Source organism: Bidens hawaiensis, unplaced genomic scaffold (assembly GCF_021521415.1).
Source record: "Bidens hawaiensis isolate Kalapana, Puna unplaced genomic scaffold, B.hawaiensis_p1.1 tig00000780_1, whole genome shotgun sequence".
NCBI classification, from domain to species: domain Eukaryota; kingdom Viridiplantae; phylum Streptophyta; class Magnoliopsida; order Asterales; family Asteraceae; genus Bidens; species Bidens hawaiensis.
In genome coordinates, this window is record NW_027491045.1 from 1,899,732 (window position 1) to 1,923,770 (window position 24,039).

A 24,039-nucleotide genomic window follows, 5' to 3' on the forward strand; every position below is an offset into this window, starting at 1 on the left:
AAAGCTCAGCTCGTTTGCACCCCTTAGCCCAAACCACATGATGTAATTAACTCTTAGAAAGTTATTGTAAGTTTAGAGGCCATTTAGACCAAGGGCTACAAGCTCTTCACGTAAGCCCATTGGACTAAAGCCCAAACCCAAGTCAAAATCCACACATCTGGTTTTAAAACACACACTAGAAAACCCTAATTCATCGTTTCACCATCATCATCTTCATCGCCGGTGCCGCTTCCATCAGGTACACTTCTGCAAACCCTAAGTGTCATGAATAATAATAATAATATGTGTGATTGAATGAAATTGAAATATGAGTTTTGTATAAAATGTGTGTTAGATTGAATCAATGGCTGAAAAGGCAGGATCAGTAGTTGTACCAGAGTCAGTGTTGAAGAAGCAAAAGAGGAATGAAGAGTGGGCCCTTGCTAAGAACCAAGAGGCTGCTGAGTTGAAGAAGAAGAATGCTGCTAACAGGAAGATAATATTCAACAGAGCCAAACAATACACCAAGGAGTATGAGGCACAGGTACTACTATTATTATTATTATTATTATTATTATTATTATTATTAGTGTTTTTTGTTATTGGTTTGTTTAATATGTTGGTTTTGAGTTGGTTTATTTGTCATTTGATTATTATTATTATTATTATTATTATTATTATTGTTAGCATTATTATTATTATTATTATTATTGTTGTTGTTGTTGTTTAATTTGTTGGGCTATTGGTGATTTGATTATTTGGTTATAATAATATAGGAAAAGGAGTTGATTCAGCTTAAACGAGAGGCTAGGTTGAAGGGTGGGTTTTATGTCAACCCGGAGGCGAAGATGTTGTTTATCATTCGTATTCGAGGGTAAGCTTTGATGTCATTTTTGGTTTTTATAACTATGTTTGTTTGGGTATAAATATTATGCTGTTTTGTGTATGTGGTAGAAGTTATTTATTTTATTTTTTTGACATTTGAACATTTAGTATCAATGCTATGGACCCGAAGTCGAAGAAGATTTTGCAGCTCTTGCGTCTCAGACAGGTGATTTGTCATGGCTTTTTAGTTTATGGATTGGTGATTTTGTTTTGGTTGATTATATGCATTTGTTTTAAAACATTTTGGGTACTACTGCATAAACAAGTTGTTTACCGTCTAGAATTACATTTTGGAAAGGAGTGAGCTTTTTTGCTCAAATGTTTGAACAAAAATGAAAACATGATGCATAATTCACTAGAAAGCAAAGTTTGATATTAATATGTTATAAAACAGTTTAGATCTTCTCGTATTCTTTGTGTATTTGTGTGCATCAAAGGTAGTTTGTGATATATTTTTTTGTAGTTTTGATGAAGAATATGGTTTTTTTAATTTACCTAAGAATAAAAATAAGTTATGTTTTTAAATGGATTTGTTTTCAAATTTTGAAACATTGATTTTGCTTGTTATTTGTAAATGTAATCAACAATTTTAGGAATTTGTATACACCTCTAAGGTTGTTTGAATTGTTTGTTTAATGGTTATCAACTCTTAAGCATAATGAATAACTAAGGTTTGATTGGTTACTAAAAACATTTTGTTTAAAAAAAATTAACTAAAAGCTATAAAAAGTAGTCTATATCTTTGTAGTATATTGACTTTTTTTTTCTCGTTCTAACATCTTCTGTTTTTATCAACCAGATCTTCAATGGTGTGTTCTTGAAAGTGAACAAGGCAACATTGAACATGCTACACAGAGTTGAGCCATATGTTACTTATGGGTATATATCTTTACTATATAAATTTCAAATCATATTTCACTTAATTAGTTTTAAATCAAACATATGTTTCTTCTCAGTTACCCTAACTTGAAGAGCGTCAAGGAGTTGATCTACAAGAGAGGATACGGAAAACTCAACAAACAAAGAATCCCCTTAACCGACAACTCAATCGTCGAACAGGTTTTTATTTCTTACATCATTCTCGTAACATTTTTTTTAAATAAATATTGTTAAACTATCTTTTTGAGCAACAGGGTCTTGGTAAGTTTGGTATCATCTGTGTTGAAGATCTCATTCACGAGATTTTGACCGCTGGCCCACATTTCAAAGAAGCCAACAACTTCTTGTGGCCATTCAAGTTGAAGGCACCGTTGGGTGGATTGAAAAAGAAGAGGAATCATTATGTTGAAGGCGGAGATGCTGGAAACCGTGAAGATTTCGTCAATGAGTTGATCAGGAGGATGAATTAGAATGATGACGTCGATGTTGAGATCTTGTGTTTTGAACCTTAGGTTTGATATTTTGTTTGTTTGTTTTTGTCGGATACTTTTGTTTTTCAAGCAAAGAGAATTTTTCGTCGTTAAGAATGTTATGTTTATTTGCTGGTTTTTTGAGTTGTGGTACTGCTTGTTGATTTTTGACTTAAGTGTTACATGCTAGTTAGATGATCATTTTAAATTGGTAAACTACATATGGTTAGTTGATGAAATTGTTGCCAATATGTGAAATATTTAATATTAGATTCTAATAGTTAATTTAGTCATAAAAATATATGATTCAAAGCTACAACTAATGATGTCGTGCTATTATCTAATATTATCTAAGCAGTTAATGCGAAAAAAATATCAGATATCGGTCAATGACCGATACTTGAGATATCGAAAATTTTCATATCATGTTAAATTCATATACATAGCAATTTAACACTAATAATTCAAGAAACTCTCATACCATTAACAAATTAATCTACTGTAACTTACAAAACACTAACAATCGTATAAATTAGAAACTAAGGGGGTGTTTGGCCTAGCTTTTATTTTTAAGCTTATGCTTATATAAAAACTTAGCTTATAGATTATTTTCTTTTGTTTGATAAGCTCTTTTTAAGTGTTTAGATTAGCTTATATTGTACAAGTTAATTATGTGTCTTAATAAGGGGGTGTTTGGGATTGCTTATTTTCACCTCCTTATAACTTAAAAACTTTTCGAAAAATAATAAGATGTTTGGGATTGCTTATATTGTGAGAGAAAAGTTTCATAAGTTACACTTTTGTAACTTATTAACTTAATGAAAAGTTATAAGGAGGTAAAATAAGGAATCCCAAACACCCCCTAAGTTGTTAAATCCAACAATCTTTAATTTGTTAGAGTAATAATTACTAATCCACCACCATTTGAAGACAAATGAGTAATTTACACTCTTAAACATATAAGCTTTATCAAATAAGCTAAAAAACCATCTTTAAATAAGCATATTCAAATGAGCTTATATAAGCTAATAAGCATAAGCTTAATAAGCTAAGCCAAACACTAAGTTAAGCTTATTTTGTAAATAAAAGCTAAAAAAGCTATAAACTTTGTTAAAAAAGCTAGGCCAAACACCCCCTAAGACTTAAATCACTAATATTAAACACTAAAAATTGATAAAGACTTAAAATACTAATATTGGTGATATATCGGTCAAATATCGATCAATATTGTCAATATTATCGGTACCGATATTCTAACCGATATTTTGATTGATATTCTATCAAGGGACGGATAACCGGTTTATCTGCGATATCAACTGCATGGGATACATTAAAAGATGGAACCATCAACAACCAATTCAATTGTTGGGACCGTAATCGACAAAAAAATGATAGTTTAGATTAATATACACCAAAAAAAAATTAGTCTTCTAATATATCAAAGATACCTCAATAGACTCAATCTGATAAGTCATATTCATATTCAAACACTCAAGAAACACAAGCACACAATGAAATTATAAAACCATCAAACAAAACCACATCAAATCATCATAAAACCAAACCCGAAAACAATTACAAACCATTTGCCTTCCCCAAAGGCCATGATAACCTTCGGTTGCTCATGCCATCTAAGTTATCACTACTATTCCCATCCTCAGTCGAGGTTGTTAGCGCTAAATCATCAAAACTGGATTCTTTTCCCAAAGGCGGAGGAGTCACACAATCCGACCCGCCGCTTGTCATTTTCAGTTGAGATTCAGAAGATACTAACCGCAACTTTTGAAGGGTCGCAAAAGATTCTCTCATTGCAGTCATTGCTTCAAAATACCGCGTGCATGATGCCAACGCCACAGGGATTGGCCGAAGCATCTCCTGCATCATGTTAATATAGTAATTTGCAGCTGGATTAACGCATCGGTTTTGTAAGTTGTTATTGATATAAAATTATACGTACCCCCCATACTGTAGGTGGTTCTTTAAAGTTTTGAGTCCACTGAAAATCTGCCACAGATGATGTTAGAAGACCATAATCACTGGCAGCCTTCATTAATAGTTCTGAAAATTGTTTCTGCAGATACCATGTGAAAAAAGATTATTATATTGATTATTAAATGTTGCAAAATTATAAAAAAATGGATTTTGAAACTGTGATAACTAGCCTGATATTCTGCTTCCACAGGAATACAATCTAATGAATATGGTTGTTGAAGACGGGATATAATTCGATCCTGCAAATTAAATGAAGAAAAAACTAGGTTATTTTTTGTAACCGTGAGAACCCGTTTAGGAAAACTCTCCATCTGTATTACCTTATTCTGGATAACGTCTTTTAGTATCGTAGTGATTCTTGATAAAGTTTCTATCTTCTTTTCCATTTCACTCACGTGTGTCAAGTGAGCAACATTCTTATCTTCCTGAAACGAATCACAAATAATATGATAACGGAAAGCACACAATAACATGGTCAATAATATGACAATTGAAAACTTCACCTTGCGGCCTTGAAGTTCAACCTGCAAATCTGCAATTTTTCTTTGTACAGAGGTGAGTTCCCTCAAGACTCGTATCAAGTCATCACCTTTTTCACCACCAGCTGATAAATTCTGCAAGTCTTCCTAAACAAGGAAATAAGGTAGGATAAAGTCAATGGCAAAAGTGAGGAGTCCGTTTAATGATATAAGAAACTGTTAGAACAAAATTAAATGACAAACACCATCATGTACATAACTTCTATCAAATGTCCAACCGCCGTAACTCTATGTTTTGACAGACCACATTGTTTATACTCTGTTTAAATTATGCTTATAGAATCTGCATATGCATTTTTTTAGATAGTCTGTACTCAAAATGGTAGTCCTATTTCCAGGAATTTGTTAATCAATACACTTTGCTTTAACATATTATTATTAACGCAGTTTGGAAGGATTATAATGTCTTTCACCTAGAAACTAAGACTATAACTATCAGCAGAGATGCGCACTTCACGAAAAACGGAGTGGAAATATGAAGACTCAAAGATCTTTGCAGCAAATAGGAACCCATGGCTAGATGAAACCGAGGATGATGATGTATCAATTACAAGTAAAAATGAGCAGGTACCGGTACCGATTTTCCCAAATTCTTGGTACCGGTATTGAAGGCAAAATTCCGAAAATACTAGTACCGAAAACTCGAAACTTGGTACCAATTCGGTCCCGGTACCAGTTTTGCTCATTCCTAATTACAAGCACTCTTAACCAACAAACTCATGGTTTGATGAAAGAGAGTATGATCAGTCTGACATACATCAAAGATGCAATATTGAGAAATGTGATCTGCTATTCGAGAAGCTCTAGAAGACCCCATATTAATGCAATGCAGTAGTTTACGATAGTACTTGAGAGAATATCAATATAAACCTCAATATAGAAAGGTAACTGAGGTTAGATGGGTGAATAAAGCTTGTAGTCAAGGTTATGCGCATATTTTTGGCGTTGAATATTTCGACACATTTGCTCCGGTCCATGCATTTTCCTAGTGAAGTACATCAAAAGGAAGCCAAAAGATACATTCACTATATCACAACAACTTTCAAGTTTCAAGTATGAAGTCAAATTCTGGTTAATTTGCGATGCAGCTTGTTGCCCGCTTACCTGCCTCTCTATTGTAATTAGATCCTTTTGAGAAATCAATTTTATTTAATATGAACAAAAAAATAAAAAATAAAATAAAAGTTTTTTGAATGAATCAAGGTGCAATAGCAATTTCTCACAATCTAATGCAATTATGCTTTATGGCAAAATAACTAATATTAATAATAATCCCCAATTCACACATATCTAAACCCTAGAAAATCCAAAAGTAAACATAAAACAACACCAAACAATAATAATAATAATAACAATAATTAGATCACAAGCATTAAAATTGACCTGAGACGGAGGCGGAGCAACCGAAAAGCCAAGGTCAGCGGCAATGGAGAGTGCATCGGACATACCACCGAGTCGCCGGAGAGGCTTCTTTCCCACCCAACCACCGTCACTTCCCTGAATTGACGTCATTTTGAATAATAATAATAATATTATTATTATTTGCAGATCGGAGAGTTGATGAAGAGTTTATGGTGGCCGGCTTTCTGGATTTGAAATTGGGGAATGAATGAGTTGCTTGCCTTGTAGTGGTCGTTGAAGATTGAAAATTGAAATTGAAATTGAAATTGAAATTGAAAATAATAATAATAATACTTTTAACTGCAGTAGTTACCATTGAGTGTTGATGTATACAGGAATATAGTGGTATAGTCCTTGGGAGTATTGGTGAGTTGTAGTCGTCCAATGTTTTTACTGCCATTGACTTACACTTTGTGTAGTTGTGTTTATACGATGATTGTATCATTTAAAAGGCCTTTTATGTTCAGACATCCATATTGTTGTTCGGACATCTTGACTTACCTATATGAGTCGTATGGCTCATGCTACTCGTATAGTTGGTAGCTTTTTGTTAGTATTTATTGATTAATTAATACGAGAAGGTCTATACAAGCGGAGACAAATACGAGTTGTATGATCTGTACGAGACAATTTGAATTTTCATATATGATAACTTTTTGTTCTTTAACCACAATTTCCAAGACTGACTGTACGAGTTGTATGGGCTATACATCATCATCATCATCATCATCATCATCATCATCATCATCATCATCATCATCGTACTATATCTCACCAATAACAAAGCTATGGTAGGGTATGAGGAGGATAAGGTGTAGACAACCTTACTTCTACCCATAGAGATAGAGAAGCTGCTTCCAGTGAGACCCCCGACTCGATGGTAGTTTTGCATTAAGCCTTGGACATAAAGCACATAACACTCAATCATTAGGACACCGACTAATTAGTGCATGTACCCTTGTCTTTCGGCTATCAGCGCCACCTCATGATGCCTGATTAACCTTCCGCCACTTTTAACGTTATTTTCACAAGAATAGTAAAATAACGTCAAAATTAGTGCAATTTCTATTTTGTCCACCCGAGGGTTCACACATATACACATTATATGCGCGCACCACAAGCAGGGCGATATGATATGTCATTTCCAATGTGGTGTAGTGGCAGGAACTAGGAAGCATGAGTTTCTCAATGGAGACCCATCTTCAATCCCCACTTACAACACTTTGGAGGGGACATGGGTGACCCAATGAAGGAAGACTGTGATCTTTATGATTTTCACTTCGATCTTGAGGCGTCCGGGTTTCACCGCCAGTGAACCTTCGGGCGGGTGGTTTCTCCGTAACTGACGATAACTTAGAGACGCTTAATGATTCCATACGACTTAATTAGGCCAGCTAGCGGTGGTCTTTTGCCATTAGGTCACCTCGTATGAAATACCTAGTCCTTTTATGTTTGTTGGACCCGAGTTTTATATGGGCCGATTAATCCAACACGGATTCTCAATATTAGGCCATGTGTAGTGGAGGGGCTACAAATGGGGGCGAATTGCGCCGTGTGGCGCCCAGTCAGCAAGGGGTGAGAATTTGTTTTTGGGGTGTAATGGTGTAGGGGCTACAAATAGTAATATAATAATATATATGTATATATATATATAGGGGTGTGATCTAGAGAGAACTCCTTTTAAAGAGAGAACTAGAGAACTAGTAAAGAATTATTTTTAACTATTTTTAAAAAAATATTTTGTGATTTCTTTTTCTTTCCTCCTTCTAATAAGATGATATTGTTTCTAAAAAAAAAAAACTTGTCGGTGTAGTACTTTAGTACATATGTGCACTAATGCCTATTGCATATATACAATAGTGTTTTATTACATATAATACAACACAATTACATTATCCAATACACACCATTGAATATATGCAAATACGACACTAATATTTGTATGCAAAACACATTATCGCATATATGTAATACAACACTAATGCACATATGCACTATATCGATTTTTTTAAATTTTTGTATATAATATAACACTATTGCAAATATACAATACAAACAACTATATATATGCTATCAACACTATTTAAAATATCAAAATGCACATTATTGCACATATACATTATAAAAAAAGTCGGTGTATTACATATATGCATTACTCGTTAATTTATTTTTATTTTATTTTTATTTTTTTTTTGGTGAAGAATAACAACATATAAGAAGGATGAAAGAAAAAAAATTTAAAAAATATTTTTTTAATTAAATTAAAAACATTTCATTATTAATTCCCTAGTTATCTCCACAAAATGGAGTTCTCACATGATCCTCTCACTATATATATAAACATGTATATAACACACACACAAAATAATATAATAATAATATTCCTTTTACTCTTCCGGCGACAAAAACATAACGCCCCCCCCCCCCCTTTTCGCCCAAATATCGCCGGGGGAAGGGGGGGGGGCGGTGTTCCAAAACTTCTCGCCCCTTTTCGCCCCTCCTTCTCGCCCCACTAGTATGGCCTTAGGGTTCACGATCCATTCCGTACTTGTTCTTTATAAACCTCTCTCATCACCAACCCATTGTTCAACCTTCAACCACCGTCTGCTTCAAATTAGGGTTTTTGATTACTTGTTTCTTTTATCCTTTCAAATACAAATCCTTTAATTAGATATTAGATTATATTATTTTCTTCATCGACGATATATTTACAAACAAATTGGAACGAGATCTCAATTCTCGTAAAGTCCAATAACAAATCGTCGTAAACAGAGTCTTCTCCGGCAATCATCGGTTGATCCACCCGTCACCGGGGGTTTCCGTTGCCGGAAAAGACGTTGTCACATCCTATCTCCTTAGGTAGCATATTTTGCCATTACCTCTTTGGATTGGCCGTGAGAAAAACATTTTTATAAATATTTGTATTATTATTGTTTTTTTGTTTTTAAATGTTTTGTGCTTATGGACGGTCAAGTGCTGTTTAGATATATACCGGCAGCAGTTAACATTATTCATAAGCTATATTTATTTGTAGCTGCAGCTGTTTGTTTATGCCTTTACTGGTTTTTAGATTTTGTTTTGGCTATACATGCTGTGGCTAATATCTTAAATCAATTTTTTATAAAGTTTGATTTGTTTTTAATATATATGGCTTTTATTTTAAAATTGTTGAAAAACATATTTACAAAATGGAAAACTTTGGTTTAATGTGATTGGTTTTTTTTTGTCAACAAGTAAATATTTGTGATTATGGTGTTTATGTTCTTTTTTATATTGAACATGTCTCAGTATGAAAATGTAACACTTAACAATCATATATGTTTATCATTACTTGGTTAACCTGTTTTAAAATTTCAGTTTGGCGAGAAGTGGTTTGAACTTAAAGAAGTTGGTGCATCAAGAACAAGAATTCTTATTTTACTCGTAAATTTCTTTGAAAATGCAAGATAATGGTTTGCAATTTTCACGCTTTTGTTCGCTGTAACTTTTCCATTATATTTTAAACCAGAATGAGCACGATAACAATTGCACTATCTTCGTGTATAAGCTTGAAGTGTGCTTTTGGACATATGAGCCAATTCTAATCGTGGTGGTCTATTAATTTTGTGTTTTAGGTTAAGTTAGTATTACTTTTTGTTTAAATTCATAACATATCTATTTATTGGCCATATTATGAACACGCTTATAATGGTGAAATGAATATTTGCAACACTTAATGTAGCATGTTATAACATAGGCTTCCATGATTAGAAATGACTCGTATATACAAAGCTATACTTTAAACTTATGCATAATTGTGGTGCAATTGTTAACGTGCTGTTTTTGTGTTAAGATATTTTGTAAGTTAAAATGGAATAAGGACGAAAGACTGAACCATCCGTATCTACGCTTGCACTTTGAAAAAGATTTGTGACTTTCTTGTTCTTGAGGCACGGACTTCTTTCGGTTTGTACGAATGTCATACTAAATATTTGAAACTTGTTTGTCAAGTAAAAGATCGACAGAATATACCATTGTTAAATGTTTCGTTTTCATTCATTCGGGTGCATTTTTGATAGAATGAGAATAATTTTTCTAAATATCAAAAACAATCAATACGTACCTTTGTTAAATATTTCGTTTTTATTCTTTCTGTTGCCTGTTTGATGAAGTAATCAATGTAGAGAAGAACATAAACACCACAATCTAGTGCAGCTTTCAAAGAGCGCATGCTGATATGTATGGAGTTTGTTGTAAACAACAGTCAATGGTGTTTACATTAAGCCAAAGTTATTTTGGTGGATGTGCAAAATTTAGCTGAGCCAAAAAAATCGATCATAATTGGGACATTAGCTTATCAAGGGCATATTTGTACTTTCGAAATGTTTAGAATGGATAAAATGGCAAAGTCAACTCTTAAGTCAAGGACAATGGTCAACTCAACTGGAGTGTCAATGCCTTCTCAAGAGAGAGGTATGGCTATTTGGTGCTCGAGGGCAAAACCGGTAGTTTTGAAATTTAACTGGAGAACTAGTGAAGTCATCACTAAAAGTCAACTTCTTTGGCTTCATGGTGAAAGTCATAATTATCAGCTTCAGAATCTGATGCAGAAACATGTTAATGGTTCAAGTCTTGAAAGTCAAAGGCTTACACAATGAGATTTAAAGAGGGAAGATAAAACTAGCAAGATGAGATGGCTCTGGCTCGTGTGGGTGTTACAAAAATGCTTTAGTTTTTACCTTCAAGTTAATATTAAATGAACCATGTTATATTTGTTTGTTGGATTTTAATTGAACTAGTGTACTATGAGATGGCTTTAATAGAAAAGATGATGTAATTCTCTATCATGGGGGACACCTTCAAAATGTTTATGTCGTTTTTTGGACATGGGGGTCCTAAAAATGCAAACCAAACCTAAAAGCGTGAATTGACCTTGCCATGTGGATATGCGGTTGGACGGTTAACTCATTCCCAGTTCTTACAATCTACACTCCTAATCATGCTGGGAAAACAATGTATCCAAGCATGTGCCTCATAAATCCGTTGTAGGTAGTTTCAATTTGTTAATTAAAATTTATTTTCATGATATTGATATAATTTTAAAAATAAAAAATAAAATGTACCGTAGCAGAAGTACTCCAATGTGTCTCGTGTTGCTTTTTTTTGCTATATTTAAGTACTCGTCGTTGATGTCGGTTGTCTTTTTAAACAGCGGTGAATCCTAGCGTCTAGGTTTAGCTGAAAGTATTCAAGCTTGCGCTCCAAATCTATGGTAATGTGCAAAATTAAATGTTAATCCAAAAGCAACACCTAAAAATTTTCGGTTTCTTGTATTTTAGCGGGTCATTGAAGTAATCAGTCATCAAACAAGCATTCACGACCAAATGATCTCGTTCAATATATTCTCTTTTCAAGCCCGTGGGTGGAGAAGAACGAAGAGATTGCATACACTCTACCGCAAGAGTATTCGCACTCGTAACCGCTTCTCCTTGGTGTCGCCATCGTCATTCCAAAAAAAAAAAAAACTGGTGGTATAAATGTGAGGACGGAGACCATAGAGTTTTGTAGTTTTTTTTAGAATCTGAGTAGAGTTTTATAAAACTGTGAGTTTTGTTTTGATTGAGAATTAAATGGATTATATAGGCAATATTGGACCGTAGGTAACGGTCATATCTGACCATTCAACCACACAACCTTGTGCATATAACAAGCCTCGGCAAAACAAGCATGAAAACGAGGAGTGGGGGAGGGTGGTTGCAGTTTGGAGCTTGTTTTGGGAGGGAAACGCTACCACCACAAGTGGTCTAAGAATTTAAACTCATAACCTCACGCTTGTAAAGAATTCACTGGTTACCAAGGACTAGACCGAGAGGTCAGGTTTATGATAATTATAGCCAAGAGTTACAATTTACAACTATTAACCGTTTAACAAGCACTTCAAAGGTTTGTTAAATCTGTTTCCAGGGTTAGCGAATCACGGGTCAGAGTATGAATCGTGGTTACTCGTCAATTAGTTCTTCTCTCCTTTCACTTTGGACATTACGAAACTGAACTTGTATTCGATTTGTTTTCAATTCCATCTTAAAGAAATATGACCGCCTATATTTTTTGTATGCATGTCAAAAGAAGTAAAAAATAATATCAAATTATTCAAATCTCAGATTAAAAAAACCAAACTAACAAATAGCGAAAGAACATCAAAGATGGAAATTTATTTGAGCCAAGTAAAGTTGGTCATATTAACTAGATTAACGACTTTCAACAAAAATATTCACTTACATAATCATATTAACTACATCACGTTTCGACTTAATATACAGCTTAAGATGAAGGATATAACATTTGACCAACATAAACAACAATATAACCAAAAACTTAAGTATGCAAACTATAATACTTGAATTTCAAAATTGCATTTTGGAACGCAAAAACAGAAACGGGTGCACATTGATTTCTGCACATCTTACTCCATTTCTTTTTCTGGTCCAAAATACATGGTACAACAAGCGGAAATAAAAACAAGTAAACATCCAACAACTTTACCGAATGACAGAGCCACTCGCAATGAACCCATGCCCCATAACTGGTATAATGCAACCTGAAACCAACATATTATAATACAAATCAATCCGCAATATTATGAAAATAAACATAGTCGTGTAACTTATAAACAAAAACCGAATTCATTAAACAAGTGGCGTTACCTCAATGTATTGAATATTTGCAACTTTGCCGGTTTTCTCAAGCTGAAGCCCACGTGCCAGAAATAACTGCAGCAGAATATTATATTTCTTTCAGATTTATTTTTAACTCGTAACACAGATCTTTAGAGTGTAGATCATGTATGTTACCTCGGCAAAAAATGCCAATACGCTGAGAAAAATCATAAGAACAAACGAATAAAAGCTAGGCAGCACAAATTCCTGAAAGAAAATATTAAATACATACGTTAAATGGCAGTAAAAATACAATTTGAAACATATACATACGTGTGTTAACAAGTTACAGTCTTACTTGGGTGGTTATCATGCATATTGCCACTGCAGCAGTAGAGAGTAGACCAAATGAAAATATAGTACCTCTGAAACAAAATGAAAAAAGATAAAAAAAAAGATTTAACTTGGTAAAATAATATTGACAAACAGTAAAATGAGAAGCCATACTTACACAGGTTGGTCAGAAGCCTTAGCTGCAGCCCTTAAAAAGCAATAACTAACTCCACCAGCCAACGATGACACTAAACCAATCAAAACTGCAAAAACATGCACCCCTTGACCTAATTTAGGTTCCACTGATACCCCTGCACGGAAAATATAAACACATATGATAATACAAAATCTGTTAAAAGACCTATAATATTGATACATTTTGATTATTAACTCACTTCTGTACCTTCTATGCTGGTAGGTGATCCAAGAAGAAAGAGCACCCCAAAGAAACTGAAAGCAATACCTGAAGAACAGATATCGGTAAGCATTAAGTATTAAGCAGAATCAAATGTTTCGTAAGTAGAGATGTTATTGTACCTGCTATGTCTGTTATTTTCAAATTCTCATGTAAAATGAAGCGTGCTGCAACTGAGGCCATTAACGGAGTTGTTAAGCTTAATATCATAGCTTGCGACATAGGCAGTCTCTGAATACTGCAAAGAGAAGTTTCACCATAAAATTAAGGGACAAAATGAAGGATGTAATCTTGATTTCGTATGTGAAACGGGTCAAAGTCTTTGGGATAATCCGATAAGCATTGTTGGTTATCGACTTATGGGTCAAGATAATTATCAGTATCTAGTTTATACTTTTAGTCTTATTGGGTTGTTTTATTAGTTGTTAAACAGCTAAGAATAGTGATTAGGAATTTGTTGCTTATCATTAGAAGTTTGAGTTAGGATAGGTTTGGGTCAAGTGTTAGTATCAATAGAGGGTTAAAACATCTTTGTAAAGTGTGGTTTTCGATCAATAACAATATAGGAGTTGACCTAGAGCGGAGTCAGAAAACCAGTTGTTTGTGAGTGATACTCGATCCAATTAGTTTCCAACAGATGCATTGGACAAATGCTTAAACACATGTTTGGGACAACCTCAGGTAACAACGGCTTCAACGGCTTAAACACATGCTTAAACACGGTTTTGACAAAAAAAACTGGGCCGCACCGCTAACAACGGCTTCAAAATATGGCAAACCAAATCGGCTGAATTGGTTGGGTCGACCAGACCGGCCAAAATAGGTCAATCTGGTGATTTGGACCACTTCTTTATCTCAAGTTTGTTAGTTTGTGTAGAAAACTCTGGAATAATAATAATAATATATCTGAATTCTGTAATTACAATGGAGGAGAAACCCTCAATATACAGGAAATAAACCTTATACAAACTTATAACGAGCTCGTTGGCAAAAGACAACAACAACCAAATAATGACAGTTTGTGTCAAATTTTTTCTAAAGATAAAGATGGTATACGAATATAATGCATCTACACAATGCATATTCCAAAAAATATATTAATAACAAAAAGTTAAAAACATCCGGTTCTAAGTTCCAAACCGTTGGCTGAACCGTTAAACCAGTTTTTCAAAACATAAACCATGAATTGAACCGCATAAACCTCAAACTGTCTATTTTGATTTGCAAAAAATCCAGAAAACATCAACGGCAAGATACTAAAAAATGATTCTATCACAAAACAGATAACAATGAGCATACAAATGTAGAAACTTAACAAAACGCATATAGATTTCAGATTTGAATGTGAACTATAAATGCCAAAAAGCATGAATGATCTGGCACTAACGAAAGCACAAATTAGTAGCGCGACTAGTTATTCACAATAGATAAGGGTTAATAATTCAATTGCAGATGGTTAGGAAGACTTACCAGTAAATGAAAGCTAACAAAGATACACATCCAGTAACAGCCCTTGAAGCTAAAAGATTCCTAACATTTGCAGGTCCAAATATTGGTTCTCCGCTTCTTCTTAACCACATAAACGATAATACTGAAATAATTACACATCTTGTAAATGCTACCTCAAATAAAGGAAGTGACTGAGCTGCCATCACATAAAAATACACAATTATTGTCATTCTAGTAACTTAGTAAAGGTCAATGTTCAATTACAGCAAGAAACTACTAACCAGAGAAAGCATCCAGAAGAACTTCCATGATACAGTATATTGTAGACGATGATGCCATACATAACAATCCAGAATACCTAGATCCACCCCATAACCAACTAACAAACTGCGTAAACGGTGACGTCTCTGCTTCAATCAATCTTGCAAGTTGTTCCTGTTTTAGCCACAATTGGTTAATTAAGTTATCAACAAAACACCAAAGCGAATAATCATGTTTCTTTTGTTATTGTTTTCCAATACAAGCTTCCAACTCTCTACAGCGCTAACTACGGGGGAGTATTGGAACCTATACTTAAGGGTGAGCAATAACTGAACCGTTAACCAAAACCAAACCTAAATTAACCGAAAACCAAAATTAATCGAAAATCAGTTATCAGTTTTGTCTTTTGTACCCTCGTTTAACCAAAATTAGCTGAACCGAAACGAACCAGTCATATTTTCATATACCTCATGTTTTATACCTCAATTTCACGTATTTATACATCCTCTTCGTGTATGTATACCTTCTGTTCATGTATTTATGACTCCTTTTCATGTATTTCTAAGCAAATATATTAGCCCAACCAAACCGAAAACCGACAAACTAACCAAATAAACCGAACAGATTAATAACCAAACCGTTAACCAAAACTGACGATACCAAATCGAAATTAACTGAAAATTGCTTATTGGTATTTTATGGCTCCCTCGGTTAACCGAAATTAACCGAACCATTCATATTCTCGTATATTTCTAGCTTTTATACCTCCAATTCATGTATTTATGCCTCAATTTCATGTATTTATAGTTTTATACCTGCATTTCATGTATCTCTAAGCAATAATTTTAGCCCAAAAATTAACCGAACCAAACTGAAAACCAACAAACAACCGAACAGACCAAACAAATTAACCAAAAACCGACTGGTTAATAAAATGGAGTAACCGATGACTTCGGTTTCCGTTTAGGCTAATAACTGAGCCGAACCGAACCAACCCATGCACACCCCTACCTATAGTATATAGAGTTTTAGTATCGATCCAACGCCCGGTTTATCTCTATATATTGTAACTCTTTATTGAATATATTACACAATTCAGTCTTCTACCATCTTACAAACTAGTACCAAGTAAAATAACTAGGGTTTGTGGAACGAATACCTTGTTAGATTTACAATGCCTAGGGTAAGAGACGGTAAATATATTGATTCTTGTCTTTTGTACCCTCGGTTAACCGAAAACCGGATTAACTAAAAATTAGCCTAGCCTAGCCTAGCCGAACCAAAACGAACCAATCATATTTTCATATGTTTCTAGTTTTTATACCTCCAATTCATGTATCTCATGTTTTATACCTCAATTTCAGGTATTTAAACCTCCATTTCATGTAATTCTAAGCAAATATATTAGCCCAACCGCATCGAAAACCGACAAACTATCCAAATACACCGAACAGATTGATCAAAAATCAATTAATCAACAAAACAGATTAACCGATGACTTCGGTGGTTTCGGTTTAGTCTAATAACCGAAGTGCACATCTACCTATAGTATGTAGAGTTTTAGTAAGCATCGAATGTAATAATTAGTACCAATTAAAATAACTAGGGTTTGTGAAGCATTAATACCTTGTTAGACTTACGCCTGGGGTAAGAGACGGTGAATATGTTGATTTTAGGCTTATTATTAATATTATCTGATTGAACCAATAGAGGCGTTATCTGGTCGTCGTCTTGTGTAGGTAAATCGGAAGGTTCGTTGGATGCTGCTACTAATTCCACGATATGAGATAGCTCTTGATCTTGTGCTCCGTTAACAGCTGTAGTATCCATTTCCGGTGGTACATGAAACATAAACCCTAGATCTTAACGGAATTGAGAGAATTAAATAGGTCAGTCAGTCAGTTATTATTATTATTATTATTATTATTATTATTTAATTTAATTTGCTTGCAATTGTAGGAAGAAGAAGACAAACACTTGTGTATTGGTCAATGATGTGAAGTTGTGGGTGGTGACATGCCAACGGTCAACCAACCTGGCTGGATTTACGGGTCCAGTATACTGGTGGATATCATCGACGGTCAGGGAGCCGGCTGCCCGACATACGGTTCGGTTCGGTTCGGTTATTAGGCGAAACCAAAACTGAAACGAAAGTGGTCGGTTTTTTGAATATACAAACCTTTCGGTTTTTGGTTTTTCTGTTAGTTTTTGTTTCAGTTTGGTTATAGTCTGGTTTTTTTTATATAACCAAACTGAACCAAAAATTCGTTGTTTAACTTTAACCGTACCAAAATAGTGTGCCAGTAAATTGAAAAAAGGTAAAGAGAAAAAAGAAAGCATACTAAATCTGTAAAACTTAAAACAAAGGTGGTGTGACATTAAATTGTTTAAAAAAAATTATGAGTATCAATTACTGAGGCACTTATTATCATAATGTTTAATTTTTTTTATATAACCGAGAACCAAAACAGTGTTTTGATTCAGTTATAGTCGATTTTTTATTTTGGTTTCGGTTCGGTTAATTTGGTTTCAGTTTGATTAATTCGGTTTTCTGCTCACCCTAAAATCAACTAACGTGAAAAAGAATTTTGTTTGGCAAAATTAACGAAGAACATGAATATTGGTCGTGTTCGAGAACGTTCGGTAATTGGTGTGTTTAGGTTTGTTCATCCGACTACATTTGTTTACGTTGCTTGGTTATGTCCGTTTAATAGAATTTTAATATTGTTTTTTTTATTATATATTGATTTATTTATTACTCTTACTATTCTCATGTAATTATGTTTATGAGTACTATGTCAAGCTTTTTTTGTTTATCATATGGTGTACTTGTATATTTTAAGGTAATTTTGTATTAATTTATTGATTATTATTCTCAAATTAATATATGTTTGTTTGTGTTAGTTACTGACTGGTTACAATCATTTGTGTCTGTTAGTGTCCATTTGTGCATATTTTTAATGAAATGACACATACATAGTCGGACAAATACAAACAAGCTCAATTTACTAATGAACGAACATGGACACACAATTTCATTCAGTATTGAGTGTAGTGTTCAGGAACTATTCAGTTGTCCGATAAAAGCTCAACAGACGAACATGAACAAAGTCTTCTTAGGTTCAGTTTGCATCCCTACTTATTACAAAGGCTTCTAGTAAGATGAAAAATCTATTTCTTGTACAATAACGCATCTTTAATTCTTTTGAGTAGCATTGATTGCTAAAAAACAAAAATTCCAAAATGACATATATAATATGGTCAATACAATGAATATGACCTTAATCACCTATAATATGTTTCCTTTTTTAGGAAGTACAATTCTCACATCAAAATCTAATTAAGATACATTTTATTCAAAACAAATAAACTTGAAAACAAGCTGCTCAAGAAATTCTAGGCTAAAGGTTTGATTAAATACAACTTGCATCAAGCGCAACATGTAGCCGATGAAAGGGCACAAACCAAAGAAAGCAATATGTATTGTAAAAGAACACACTTGTACTTGGTGCAAACTCGTCATAAATGTTCCAACCAATACCATAGATATAGAGGGCTGCTATACAAACACTTCTACAAAAGTGTACACCAGCGTGCATGTCACATCATAGGGTCATATAATGTCATACAAATCAAATGATGTTAAATCAAATATGCACTGCACAGTGCACATCATACAATCAGTAGACACTAAGTCATTTCTTTGTCGGTTAAACACATCATATAGGCCGTATGATTTGCATCTCATACGACCATTTTTCACCTCATACAACCCATATGACGATTTTTTCCTTGTCAAACGGCCCATTTGGACCATACTACTAGTATGACATGTAAGTAGTGTTTGGATAACGTGTCAGACTGTCAATAGTATCCTTTAGATGCCGTCCATGTATAAGGCACTTAAAAGTTAGAACATTCAATATCCTCAATTGTTAACTTGTGTTAATTTACTCACCACAAACTACGAACGGACATTCACATTGGAGTCGGGACAGAGTGTTGCAGACTTGCAGTATCCTTATCGGCTCCTGGAGCACAAAACAATCATAAATTCGGCAGCGACCTGTTTGTTGCAACACGATGCCTCTACAACCGAATCATCTTGAGGGCGATTCTAACTTATGTTGTTACTCCAACTCATAAAATATAAGATATCACAAATTCCATTTACTGGAGTAAAATATAGAAATATAATTGAACATGAAAAACACAAAAAAACTCGGTACAACATATGTGTCAGAATTCGACATAAATAATAAGAGATCCCTTGTACAACCTACACAACAGGCTTTATTGTTTATATATACATTTACACAAATGAATGTGGAAACAAAACCATCTTATATCTTATACACTGAACTATACAAAACATGCTATTTTGGTTCCATGGACCTAAATTACGAAAACTTACCCTAATCACGTTTTACAAAATTCGAGTTTAATGACAGCTCGATTTCTTCAAGAGACCGCCCTTTAGTTTCAACTAAGAAAGTATAAGAGAATATCGCTGCCAATATAGAAACCGCACCAAAGCTCCCATACACCGGCGCAACACCAAATTTCTCAGTCAACTCAAGGAAGAATAACCCAACCACGAAATTACACACCCAGTGAACTGAAAAACTGAAGCTCATAATCTTCCCGCGTGTCCTGCTGCTGCTAAGCTCGGGTATGATAACACCGGTTACTGGACCGGCTCCAATTGCAAAAGTCAGCATATACCTTACATAAACACATATTTTATAATATCAGAGACATTCTATATATTAATATTACTATTACTATTTTAAATATTGAAGGTTCAGCTTACAATATGGTCCCGAGAATAGACAAGTTGTTACGAAGCTCTTCATCTATAGGAAAACTGATAGCATATGCAACAAGAAACATTGACATTGCCTGTACATGTAAGCAACGATTACAGTATTTAATTTTAAATAAAAGATTATACAATGTTTATGAAAATAAGTTACCATTCCCAGATAACTTCCAATTATAAGCTTCTGCCTTCCTTGCCTATCAAGCAAATATAAAGCACAAAGCGCACAATAACTTTAGATGAAGTTGGAAATCATGCATGTGTGATCAAAATTATGTAGTTAATAACATTATAAACCTGCAAAATTGGTAAGTCCGACATACAAGCTTGCCAATGCACCGTTTGTAACTCCAGCGTCTTTGAAAGTCAAGGAGGAAAAATAAAGAACTGCATTGATGCCAGCAAATTGTTGCAGTACAAATAGAGCGCCTCCAATGAAAGCAACTACAAACCATTGAAGACAAATAATGTGAATTTTAATTCGATTTCATCGTCATTAACATATAATAATGATACCTCTAGAATGTGGCTCTTCTAGAAGTTCTGACCAACTGCTGTCCAAATCGCCACCGTCATTGTTAAGAACAGATTGGAATTCTTCAATGCTTTTAGCAACTTGAGATGGGCCCCACAGGTTAGAGATAACCTCTTTAGCTTCATCAAGCCTTCCAGCCTTCACAATCAATGAATACAACATTCTTAAATTGTTTTCTTAATAAAAAGTTACAAGCTTTAGCAATGAAAAAGATAAAAAAAAGTAATTCTTGGAACCCTACTTTGCATAGCCAGCGGGGACTGTCTACGGCAAACTGCATACCAAATGCTATAATTAAACCAGGCACACTTGCAATATAAAGCATTTTTCTCCACCTGTCCAAAGTTCACTAACGTGTATAAAATATATTTATCAACAATAATAATAACAATAATTAACAAATACAAAAGTCAATTCCATGTAAGCATGTTACCAATGCGGATCAGTTTCTGAAAAAACTCCTAAACAGAGTGATGCTATAATTCCAGTACATGTACCAATTTGACATAAGCTTCCGAATGCACCCCTGTATTTTGTTGGAGCCACCTGAAAAAAATGGTGAATATGTTATTATCTATTAACATAATGGCATACTATAAGTGTAAATAAGATATATCAGTGAAGATGCTTCTTATATATTAACGAGAGACACTAAATAACGTCTCCAATAATTCATTGCAAAGGAACACCAATAAGTATACCTCTGATATATAAATAGGGACAAGAACCGCATTTGCTCCAATACCAAGACCAACAAAAAAACGTCCCCACAATAATTGATCCAAAGAGTCAGCTTGTGCACTGTCAAAAAAGTGATTTTAACTGTATTAAGAAAGATCAACTGGAATTTGGTGAATAATTTGTTATTTCAAAGTGAGTGATATGATTTCTATCCAGCCAAAAGTACCTTAAAATAGCACCAAGAATCAGCGGTAATGTGTCAACCTGAAGCGTTCTCCGATAACCAATTTTATCAACCAGAAAGCCTGCACCTGCACTTCCTAGAAAAGCACCTGCAATAAATATGCTCACCACAAGCCCTTCGAGTATCGAATTGCCTTCAAACCCTAGCTCTTTTGCAATAGATAATATGGGTCCATTCATCACACTGCATCTAATTATATTCAAAATTTTTCCCTGGAATTATATTTTAAGACTTAAAATGTAATGTCAGTGCAAGCGCAATACTCCCATTGGTCCACGTGGCAGCTTATGGGTGTGCTACGCCAGCAAAAAATAGTATTTTTAACTATGTATTTTTTTTGTATCATAAGCTATACGAGTGCCGATACAATTCTGTACGTATACTTTTTGTATCATATGTACGAGTGCCGATCCTATTTTAGGCATTTATTTTTTCAACATCACCTTTTTATAGCTATACGAGTGATGATACTATTTTGGGCATTAACTTTTTTTAAATATGTTTTTTTATGTATCATAAGCTATACGGGTGTCAATACAATTTTAAGCGTTTTTTTTTTGTATCATAAGCTATAAGAGTGCTGATACTATTTTGGGCGTTCATTTTTTGTATCATAAGCTATACGGGTGCTGATTCTACTTTGGGCATTTATCTTTTTTTTCATAAGCTATACGAGTGCAGATACTAATATGGGCATTTATTTTCCGTATCATACATACAAGTGTAGATACTATTTTAAGCATTAATTAAATATGTTAATTTTTTGTATCATAACTTATACAAGTGCTGATACTATTTTGGACATTTATTTTCGGTATCATAAGCTATATGAGCGTCGATACCATTTCGGAAGTTCATTAATTTGCTTTATTAGTTTTGTGATGGTCCACTAACGAACTCAACCAATACCGACCGAAAATTCGTCAATTCGTCGCAACAGTTTCACTAACTAGTTGTAATTCAAAAACAGATTTGGTATTCGAAACTATTGCCCTAGAATTGAAGTAATCAGTAATCACACAGTTTCATCATGTAATGTTGATAAATAAATAAATAAAATAGGAATTAATTAACATACCCTATGTGAAAGCCGAAAAGGAAATTGGACATGGAAGCAAGTAGAACATAAGGAAATGCAGGTAGCCATCCAACGTCGTCGTTTTGATTATTAATATTAATATCAATATTAATAATATCTTCTTCCGTCACTAAATTATTATCATTATCTGTCCAAAGTAAACAAATAATAATAATAATAATGTGATTAAAAGCCTTATAAGTATATGCGTCAAGTAATAGATGATTATGTTATACCTGAATTTGAATCGATGACTTCTGGAACCTGTGATTTGTTAACGCAATAAGGTTAAGTGTTTGACTGTTGACGAGGTAGGTGAACGAAGTGGAAGGTGAAGTGAGGAGAATGGAGTCAATGACGGAGGCGTGCGGATGCGGATGATGGAGAATGGAGTGATGTAGCGGTGGCAGGCGGTGGCGGTGGCGGTGGCGGTGGCGGTGGCGGTGGCGAGCATCGGATCAAATTTATGAGGTGAAGATATTACGCATATGTATCTTATGCATAAATCAGCTTTTATCATCTTCCAGAACTTCAGTACAACATTTTAACAACCACTATTACCGTGGGCCCGACTACACTATGAATTTAACAATTTCGCAATCTCCGTCTTTAAAATTTAACTAATTATCATTTTCTAATAACCTCTGCTAACTCATTCTTCATTCCATCTTTACATATTTTTTTTCTCTTTTTTCCATTTATAATCTTAACTCCTAACTATTTTGTCGTATTATCATTTTCAATATAAATTGATTTCTATTATATTCATAGAACCGTAGTTGGAAATGGAGTATTGTGACAACACTAAATTTGGAGGCTTCCTATATCATTTCACTAAAATTTAGAGATGTAGTTTGGAGATAGAGAATAGGTTGAAGAGATTATTTAGATGTTTTTTCTAAATTTTAGAAATGAAGATGGGTGTGGATAACCCATTGAGAATGCTTTAAGACATCATACTTGGGCTCTTCAAATTTAGAGATAACGGTGTCATGTCATACAAGAAAGTCGTCGTTCTAAAAAAAATAGAAAAATTTGCAAAAAAAAGTTCTATAGATTGAAGTATTCTTAAAAAAGTTACCTTTAATACAATTAAAGTAAGGGTGTTATTCGGGTTCATTTTTCGGGTTTATTGGGTCGGATTCTTCGGGTGTCAAAGTTTTAAATCTTGACCCGAAACCCAACCCAAATCTCTCATGGGTTTTTCAGGGTCGGGTTATTCGGGTTCGGGTTTTTTCGGGTTGGGTTAATCGAGTTTCGAGTATTTTAGAAAACAAAACAAAAAAAATTAAAACTATTATGCTAAAATTAAAACATATTCTTCTTTGCCCGTAACGCTAATGTTTAAATAAGAAACCAACATAACTTGATAAAACAATTCAAAAGAAGAGTAAAACTAACTTGAACCATAATCGTCTTTAGCCGAGCGTGATTTGGTTGT

The 24,039-nt window shown here is 34.0% G+C and overlaps 3 protein-coding genes and 1 pseudogene across 4 annotated transcripts; 1 reads left to right on the plus strand and 3 right to left on the minus strand.

The window, feature by feature from the left end:
• The first annotated feature begins 163 nt into the window (after window positions 1–163).
• Window positions 164–2,357, plus strand: LOC143537920 (large ribosomal subunit protein uL30w-like). Its single transcript, XM_077031587.1, has 7 exons — window positions 164–238; window positions 335–523; window positions 756–853; window positions 973–1,030; window positions 1,664–1,743; window positions 1,821–1,923; window positions 1,998–2,357. Exons 2-7 carry the CDS (start codon window positions 344–346, stop codon window positions 2,211–2,213), a joined length of 735 nt encoding a protein of 244 aa, XP_076887702.1. The 5' UTR covers window positions 164–238; window positions 335–343; the 3' UTR covers window positions 2,214–2,357.
• Window positions 2,358–3,721: 1,364 nt separating this feature from the next.
• Window positions 3,722–6,366, minus strand: LOC143536691 (AUGMIN subunit 2-like). Its single transcript, XM_077030629.1, has 6 exons — window positions 6,128–6,366; window positions 4,709–4,831; window positions 4,526–4,630; window positions 4,376–4,444; window positions 4,171–4,284; window positions 3,722–4,088 (listed from the first exon to the last, which is right to left on the minus strand). Exons 1-6 carry the CDS (start codon window positions 6,254–6,256, stop codon window positions 3,789–3,791), a joined length of 840 nt encoding a protein of 279 aa, XP_076886744.1. The 5' UTR covers window positions 6,257–6,366; the 3' UTR covers window positions 3,722–3,788.
• Window positions 6,367–12,377: 6,011 nt separating this feature from the next.
• Window positions 12,378–17,155, minus strand: LOC143536700 (uncharacterized). Its single transcript, XM_077030638.1, has 10 exons — window positions 16,865–17,155; window positions 15,259–15,412; window positions 14,999–15,173; window positions 13,651–13,766; window positions 13,517–13,576; window positions 13,292–13,424; window positions 13,139–13,205; window positions 12,976–13,047; window positions 12,829–12,894; window positions 12,378–12,722 (listed from the first exon to the last, which is right to left on the minus strand). The coding sequence occupies exons 1-10, from the start codon at window positions 17,087–17,089 to the stop codon at window positions 12,588–12,590; spliced, it is 1,203 nt and encodes a 400-aa protein (XP_076886753.1). The 5' UTR covers window positions 17,090–17,155; the 3' UTR covers window positions 12,378–12,587.
• A 2,350-nt stretch (window positions 17,156–19,505) lies between these two features.
• On the minus strand, window positions 19,506–23,023 carry LOC143536710 (putative plastidic glucose transporter 1; annotated as a pseudogene). The gene is made up of 10 exons (XR_013135923.1): window positions 22,835–23,023; window positions 22,599–22,746; window positions 21,503–21,703; window positions 21,297–21,396; window positions 21,029–21,141; window positions 20,837–20,930; window positions 20,577–20,733; window positions 20,215–20,504; window positions 20,052–20,140; window positions 19,506–19,963 (listed from the first exon to the last, which is right to left on the minus strand). The product of XR_013135923.1 is annotated as a putative plastidic glucose transporter 1 (transcript).
• Window positions 23,024–24,039: the final 1,016 nt, after the last annotated feature.